The 8,445-nt window shown below is 46.6% G+C and overlaps 1 protein-coding gene across 2 annotated transcripts; it reads right to left on the reverse strand.

The window, feature by feature from the left end:
- Positions 1-4,924: 4,924 nt before the first annotated feature.
- Positions 4,925-7,903, reverse strand: CITED2 (Cbp/p300 interacting transactivator with Glu/Asp rich carboxy-terminal domain 2). 2 transcript variants are annotated; one of them, XM_040553040.1, is made up of 2 exons: positions 7,125-7,903; positions 4,925-6,960 (listed from the first exon to the last, which is right to left on the reverse strand). In XM_040553040.1, exon 2 carries the CDS (start codon positions 6,951-6,953, stop codon positions 6,225-6,227), a length of 729 nt encoding a protein of 242 aa, XP_040408974.1. In that variant the 5' UTR covers positions 6,954-6,960; positions 7,125-7,903; the 3' UTR covers positions 4,925-6,224. The 2 variants fall into 2 exon arrangements, with proteins under 2 accessions (XP_040408974.1, XP_040408973.1); XM_040553039.1 differs by having other exon boundaries at positions 7,603-7,895.
- Between the last annotated feature and the right edge of the window lie 542 nt (positions 7,904-8,445).

The following is an 8,445-nucleotide window of genomic DNA, read 5'->3' on the forward strand; positions in this document are numbered from 1 at the left end:
ATTTTGTGCACTGTCAGACATGAAAAGCAAAAACCAGGTGGTTCCAGTCGTACCACAGATAGGCACCTTTTTTCTTGTTGTTGTTGGTTAGGTCTGACTGTTTTTTAGACCTAATCCCTAAAACTTTCTCTGTGGTGATTGTAACTATTTTTCCTTCTGCCCACCACTTAGAAATGCTTTAGTCATCTCCACACCTTGTCCTTCATCTCCTTGTTGGATCACATGTTAGCCTTAGTGCAGCCTGCAGATAACCAACCCAGCAGCCTGCCTATAAGCAACACAAAATATAACTATTTAGCTTCTGTACATGCAGACATGCAGAGGCTTGATGTAATTTTCTATCTTTGGAAAATTCCAGGAATCCATTCCTGCCTTCAAAATATATATTTTATGGCATACAAAGTTGATGGAGGACATGTTTGTAGACAGATATAATATCAATTATTGGGCTAAATAATGTAGTTTGAAGAAAACAGAAAAGATTTTGAGTAACTAGCCTTTAAATACTTATCTCAGCAAAGGGAGAGGGGAAAAAAATCTGAAATCCTCTGGGTTACTTATGTTTAAGTAGCAGCAGATAAGACATTTTATAGACTTTCAAGAACTCCACCCTCTCCTGGGCAGTATGTTCATGTTAGCTAAGTAGGCTGCAGCATAAAATTCACAGAGCAATTGTTAGGAGGCTCAGTGTCAAAACTGCAGATAAGTAGGTGCAACTCCAAAATCTCATTGTGATGAGTATCTCCTAAATATGTAGCTTTTGTGTTAAGAAATGCTATGTACTCACTCTTATCTTCAGCCAGAGTTTTAGGTTGACAATTCTGAAAGTTTCTTTTATTTTACTTTATGACTGATAAAGTAGGGAATATATTGCCAGATGAAAACTCCAATAGACAGAAATAACAAAATGTCCCAGTGAAAGAAAAAGGTGAGAAAAGTTATCAGCATTTTATGAAGCTTGATAAGCTGGAAAATCTTTTGCTTATTTTTAATATGCTAAATATGTATCTTTCAAAATCAGTTACAGGTTTGTGATGAAATTGCCCCTCTGTAATTTTTTAAGGGGGGAAGGGCACAGCAGATGGACTGGGACTGAAATACCTGATCCATCTCTATTATAAACCTGGTAATGCAAATTTCTTTCTAAAATGAGGCAGAGCAAATAACAGAGAACCTACCGTAACAGTGGCTCATCTGTTCAGTCATTTGATGCATCTCGTTATTGTTGCAGCTACTGCAACAATATTGTTGCAGAGACTCTGCTTTATCTTGTAGCATGCACACATTAGTGGCACCATATTGAAATGTGTAAATATATTTTAAGAAACTATGTAAAACACCTCCTCTGTACTGACAAAATGATGCACTTAGAATACACAAAACCCTGAGAAAATGCTCCTGCCTTGAGTTTCCAATTCCTTTGATTTGTCATCTTAGTTTTATTGCATATGCAGTGTTATCCGACAAATATATTTGCCTGAATATTTAAAAAAATACTTTGTCATCATTTAAACAGCTCTTGTCAATGTTACTTAGTCCTTGTTCACACTTCCATCCCTAAGAGTGATGATACAGAAATAGATCAGGTTAAGGTCAGTATGTGTAGCCCAGATCTGTAACACAGGCATTTCTTATTCCCGTCCACGGTAGCACTGCAGTGAGTATTTCAGAGGAAATGAAGGCTTCAGAAAGGATAGCTGTAAGGACATGTGCAAAAACTGCTTTTTCTGACATCATTTCCCTCCTCTCCATGCCCCTGCCCACCCCCCGTTCTGCACAGGTTTTAAGCTCAAGGGGGAATTGGTCCTCCCAGTACCAGCTCCCACATTAAGCCCTGCTGGGCAGCACAGCCAGGAGGGAGCGGAGGCAGAAGGCAGAAACGGGAGCAGGACGACTGCTAAAGTAGGACGATGATGCAGAAACTATCCGTGCCATGGAGAAGTGTAACCATGTGGCACCACAGATACATGCCGTAGCCTTCGGCCAAACACCAGTGATCCGCAGTTACTTTGGCATGCAACTTCCCTAGCAGATCTGGTGTGTGGAAAACATCTCCTGGGGGAAAAAAAAAAAAAAAAAAAGAAAAAAAAAAAAAAGAATGAAAGAAAAAAATACGTAAAAAAAAAAAGAAACAAATAGAAGGAACGCTGCAAATCCAGATGTTGGAATTTTCCAATCCCCCTAGCATGACAAGATAAGCAGGGGATAATCCTCGTTTATATAACTTTTTTTTTTTTTTTTAAATAAAACCTGAGACCAACAGGCATGTTTTCACAAGGTTTGTTTGCTTATTCTCTAAAAGCCACAGTGAGAAATTTTGGGAGGCCCCGCACCGCCTCCGGCAGCCGCGCCGAGCCGGGTGCCGGGGAGCGTCGCAGCCTGCGGCCACCCCTCGTCCAGCCTGCGGGCCCTCGGGGCAGGTAGTGCCGGGGACCGAGGCCTCGAGGGCCCCGCGCCCCTTCTCCTTCCTCACAAGGCCGAGGGCCTTGCCCCCGAGCCCGGCGGCGGCTGCGCGGAGCCCGGTGCCGCGACCGCAGGCCGGCGGCCGCCCACACGGGGGCGCCATGTTGCCGCCGCGCAGCCCCGCGCAGGTGGCTGCGGCGGAGCCGGGCCGGGCCGGACCGGGCCGGACACCCCCGGGCTCGTCGCGTAATGGCGGCCGCAGCGGGCCCCGTGGTTGAGGGGGCAGCTGCTGCCGCCGTCGCCCGACCCAGCGGCCAGCCGTAAATTCGGCATTCCCGGCGAAAAAGGCAGATGACGGCGTCCATCGGCACCTATTTTTCCGCCTCGCGTGGCGGTGAGGCTTAGGGCTGATGTGCGTTCCAAATAAAGCCGCGCGTCTATTTATGGACGTGGCTTAAAGAGGAGCAGATCTCGTGTACCATGGTGGAAGTTTTTGAAAAGCAGCCAAAGTACAGAGGTCAAGTTTCCTGTACTAAAAGCAACTTAATGGGACGCGAGACTGCAATGTCGTTTGCGAGTATCTGGTGGTAGCTGGAAAACTGGGTCATTGTGCATTTTTCACTAACCACCGGGTTCAAATAATAAATTATTTTAACTTATTTATAAACAACGTAGAGGCTAGATAGGATCAATTCAAAGGCCTGTTACTGCTTCAGCTGTGAGAGCCGTTGGGAGCGTCGCCAAGGGGTTCAGCTCGGGAAGATTAGGGTCAGGCCCCCAATATTGTTTGGTAGATGGTATTATGAATAAGAGTATACAGAACCATGATATCCACTGGGATCTGACTCTTCATTAGAAATTAAGGAACAATGTAGCCAATATGATTGTTTTACAGATTTCCCCAGGGTCCACTTTTAAGAAATCGCAAAAATCCTTGACAATGCCTTGCCCAAAGCCAGTGCTTTCAGTAGCTGCTGTTGTTCAGAGGCAGCGGCTCTCAGGAGTTTTACAAGCAGTTGTACACAAAATAGACTTTACCAGCATGCCCGTGAAACTGCCTGTTCTTGGAAAAGATTATATGGAAGGATTTAATGTTGACAGACTTAAGTAGTGATGTCTCAGCTGTGAAGAATCTGTTGCTTAACCAACTTTATGAAGCAAAAGCACCTTATCATTAAAACAAGAATATTCCCTTTTGTTTTAGATCATGTAGGATTTAAACATCTACGCAATTTGGTATGCACAGAATTTGATAGCCTGTTTTGTAAGAAGTTGATTAGAATCAGAATCACCCTCCCAAACTCTAGCAGAAGAAAGCAATGTGATGTGTGCAGATCAAACAGGCTTAAAATGGAAAAAGGATTTATATAGTGGCAAGATGGGCAATGGCTCTTAAAACTACACCTTTATTCTTCTAAACACTCTTTTATGTTATTGGTGAGTTGATAAATTAAGATTCACTCCCATTTGATGTTAAATTTACTGTCATGAAACATTAGCAATCACTGGCTGAAACCAGATGGTTGGTTTTTAAATTCTTGGGTGCTGAGAGTTGTCTAAGAATGGGCTGTTACCAACTACAGAGATCATTTTATCATCAGATTTTCCCAGAAGTGTACACTTCACAATTTTTAATTTTGTTAATACTTTAGTACAAGTATTATTATTATTATTATTATTATTTTTATAGTCATAAAACATATTAGCTCCTTCATGTCTGTGTAAGGCAAAGAAGGCCAAGTATCACTTTTCTCACCAGCTGGGACAATTTTAGCAATAGTAATGAGTTTAATTTCCCAGCTTGATTCAAAACACTGCTATTTACACTCCCATTGTGTGGTGATATCCTCCCCTGTTTACGTGCCCAGGTTTAAAATTTAACTACATCCACCATGCTGTTTTTCTTTCTAATAATTTCAGAACACAAGACTGAAAAATTAAGCAAAAAGAAAGCACGGCGGTATTGGTCCTACAATGAGCTTGGGAAGTGAGGCTAAATGGGATTACGTGTATTATCAGGGTCCCGATCCTGCAATCCTCACTAAAGTAATAACTTATATGAAAGTTTTGCCAAAGACTGAGTGGGGGCAGAAGGCTGCAACAGTTGACACTTAAGGAACAAGATGTCAGTTCCCTTATAATAACAGGCCTTTTTTTTTTTCTCCCAAATATTCAAAGTAGATATTTATAAATTTGTCTCAGTGGTGTTGGTTGGTAGCAATTTCTCAGAAAAGTTTTAGAGATGTCCAATGGTGGAATACTTTTAGGAAGATGTGCTAGCTACTGCCTCCTTCACCTAAGTCACTAGAAATGACATGTAGTCCTGATGCGATGCAGATCTGGATTGCACTCGTCTGTGCTAACCATCTCAGGGGAGAGAGAAAGGAGGAAGCCCACCACCCTCTTTTCCCAAGTTACAAATACTTATTGTATGTTAAACACTCATTTTCTTTAAATAGTTCTTCCAGGTGAGATAATAAATATACAAAAGAACAAAATCTACTATATAAATGAAAGCAGATTTATAAAATTACAAGTTTAATAGATAAATATAATAAATACTTTATGCATCATAACTCTGGACAACTACATTTAAAGCAAGTATGTTGGCAAGTCACAAAAAAGTTGCACCTCAGCAACTTTAAATTTCGTAAAACCACACTGACAGGCATATTACAATGTTACGTATGAGGCTTTATGCTGTAAGTATGTTTAAATCCCGCTCACCTACTGAGTTCACCATGACATATATATGGGTGTAGTATACTTTATATGTTGGAATGTCTTTTTGAACACCGACATGGTAGTACAGATAGATGCTCTACTTACCAGGGACAGTGGGGAGAGTTTTGAAGAAAAATACTGGTAAATGACTTCTAGAAAAACTAAAGCATTTCTTAACTTTTTATTGACATTGGCAAATTAAAATAGAATAAATTAACAATATTTTCTCAAAAAAATGTTTTGTACAAAAATACTGTCAAAATTTCCTGAAAAGCTTTCAACACAGTAGTATCTTTTCATGTACTGAATAAACTATATTAGCACAGTGTCAAAATGCTGAAGACAGAAACAAAATAATTCTAACTAAAAAAAAAAAAAAAAAAAAAAAAAGACCTGTGAAATGTTTGCCACTAGTCAGCATTCCATCCACACCATATTATTGTCTGTACATATGGGGGAGGGGGAATGGGTAGCAGACTTTTAAGTAACAGTATTACTTTTCCTGATCTGGAAAGGTTTGGCCCACATCTGTTAAGCTTCCAGTTGAGCATATTTGGGGAAAAAAAAATTATTAGTCTGCACTGCAATGCATAGTTAAAAATTAAGCAAGATGGCAGCATTTGTGCAGTAGAATCTGCCCTTCAAAGTTCATGCAACCAACTAATGTGATTTTTTTCCCTATTCACTCAGAATTTGAATGCAGTTCAAGTCATTGGAAATCGTCGTTTACAAAATCCACAAGATTAAGCAATTTGCCAAGATTAATATCTAACAGTTCAGCACTGTGGGAATTATGGGCATGTTACTGCAAGGAAATAAAGAGAGAGAGGAGGGGAGGGGGCGAACAACGTAAAAAGGCAGAGTTTGCTAGAAATTATTACTACGGGAGGGGACGTGAATGTCAAAGCTACAAAAAAAAAAAAAAAGTGGCAGCAATTAAAAGAAAAACAAACAAACAAAAAAGAATTTATACAAGCGCATAGTTTACTCTTGCTTTCCAGATTCTCACCTTTTCAAGCACTGAAAAGTGAGACACCGCGTCTAGGGGAATGTTTTCATTCACACCGATAGAAAGTCCTTTGTTTGTTTTAAATGAATCAGCAGCTCACCCTGCTGGGCTGCTGTTTGCAAACGAAGTCTGTCATGAAGTCAAACTCGTTCTGTCCCAACCACAGCTCGGGGAGCTCCTTGATGCGATCCAGCCCCATCTCGATGACTAAGGACATGAGGACCTCCTCGTCGATGAAGTCAGTGTCTATGACATTGGGCGGCAGCATCGCCGCGGGGACGTGGGGGACGGCGGGCGGCAAGCCGCTGCCGCTGCCGCCGTGCTTGGGGTTGCAGTCCCTGAAATGCTGGCTGCTGCCGTTCAGCTGGTGGCTGCCGGGGTGCAAGTCCGGCATGTAGTGGCTGTGGGGGTACGGGTGGTGGCTGAAGTACTGGTTGTTCAGCTTCTGGAGCTGCATGCTGGCGCTCAGCTGCCCTCCCGGGCTGCCCACGGGGGGGGCCAGGAACTGGGAGCCGCTGAAGCGGGCGGGGGGCGGCATGCTGCCGGCCGGGTGCCCCCCGGCCACGCTGCCCGGCCCCATGGCGTGCCGGACCCCGCCGCTCGCGTTCATATTCCCCGCTCCGTAATGTATATGGTCGCCCATCAGGGCGCTGAAGGCGTGCGGCTGCTGCTGCTGCTGCTGCTGGTGCTGCTGCTGCTGGTGGTGATGGGGGGTGGGAAACTGCCCCATGCCCAGCCGGTGCGCAGGGTGGTGGTGGAGCCCGCCGGAGCCGTCGGGGAATCGCCCGTGGTTCATGGCCATCATGTGCTCTGCCATCGCCCACCTGGAAAGTTAGCGAGCGAGCGGGTTAAGGAAAGCGCCCCCTCGGACATCCAGCCGCCCGCTCTTGGACCCGCTGCGGCTAGCTGGCCCTGGGAGAAGCGACCGCGCCGGTGCCGCCGTCCTCGCTTTGGGGGGGGGGTGGGGGGGAGAGAAAAAACCTCCTACCGCGACTCCGCCGTGGAGCACAAAGGGAGAAACGAAAAAGGAAGAGGAGCCCGCGGCACGAAAAGCCCGGTCCCCTCGGCTCATCCAGCCAGCAGCACGCCTTCCCACTTCAACTTGTGCATACCTATCAGCGGAAAGTGTTGCATACGGCAACAGCCGCCTCCTCCCGGCCACGTCCAAAACGCTGCCGAGCCCCCCGGATTTGTCAGCGAAGGCAGCGTTTTTAAAAGGCACTCTTGCTAACTTGCAGGCAACGAGCAAAGAATTAGGAAGTCCCACATAGCCGCTGGCAGCAACTTTTGCAATTAAGTCCCGATTAAAAATAAAAAAATAAAAAAGAAAAATACCAGAATGCACAGATAAGGAGACTGAGCCAGGCAGCCGAGAAACACCTTTCCTCGGGTATTTAACCGGTCCCCGTTTTCCTGTTGCACACAAAAGGGACACACAGCACCAGCTACACAACCTCCGCACTCACCTCCCGGTTTCTTTCTTCTTTTGCTTCAAAGATGCCGGTGAAATCAGTCAGTAAAAGTCACCCAGCATAGAGAGGGCTTCCCTGGCTCTCTCCTCGGCGCTTACGTGATGGTGATATTATCGCTGCCGCAGCCCCAAAGCTGTTTTTCACTCCTCGGCGAGGCTCATCGGCACTTGCCAACAATGAGCTGTGTTTCTTACCCAGCTTTGGCCACAGCTAATATAGGATTTCAGAAGGGAGGAGCAAAACCCTTACAGGCAACCAGAAGTAAAACCTGGAGCAAGCGAGGGAAAAAAAAAAAAAAAAAGAAAAAAAAAAGAAACAACACCCAGCACACACACACACACACACACGCACACGCACACGCACACGGGGAGGCTCAGGAAGGGGCCAGGCGGGGCTGGACGGCATCCAAAGGGCCCCGCTCCTCCTCGCCTGGGCCACACGTGTGTGCCTGCGGGTCGCACTCGCCCCTCTCGGCGCCTCCCCCCCGGGAACAAAGCGGGGCTCCGCGGCCCTGAGCGCAGCCCCGGCGCAGGGCGCTGCCCACCGGCCCCGCTCCGCTCACGGCCACCCCCCGGCCGCGGACACGCGTGGGGCCGGGCGCCTCCGCGGGGCTCCCCGCGCCCGGCGCTGCCCCCGCTCCCGGCGGCATCCCGGCCTCCAGGTGCCCGGCCCCAGCCCCGTGGGACCCCCGCGGACCCCCGTGGGCGCTCCCCGGGGCCGGCCCCTCTCCCGGCGGCGAGATCCGAGATCCACCTTTTTCCACAGCCGCGGGCGCCGCATGCGGGAGGCGAGGGGGTGCGGGCACACGCAGCCCCTCCGGCCCTCCCTGCCTCTGCT

This window comes from Cygnus olor, chromosome 3 (assembly GCF_009769625.2).
Source record: "Cygnus olor isolate bCygOlo1 chromosome 3, bCygOlo1.pri.v2, whole genome shotgun sequence".
In the NCBI taxonomy this organism is placed as follows: domain Eukaryota; kingdom Metazoa; phylum Chordata; class Aves; order Anseriformes; family Anatidae; genus Cygnus; species Cygnus olor.

Excerpts from the sequence above, each read along its gene's own strand:
- CITED2 (XM_040553040.1), bottom strand. The coding sequence starts at position 6,953 with ATGGCAGAGCACATGATGGCCATGAACCACGGGCGATTCCCCGACGGC.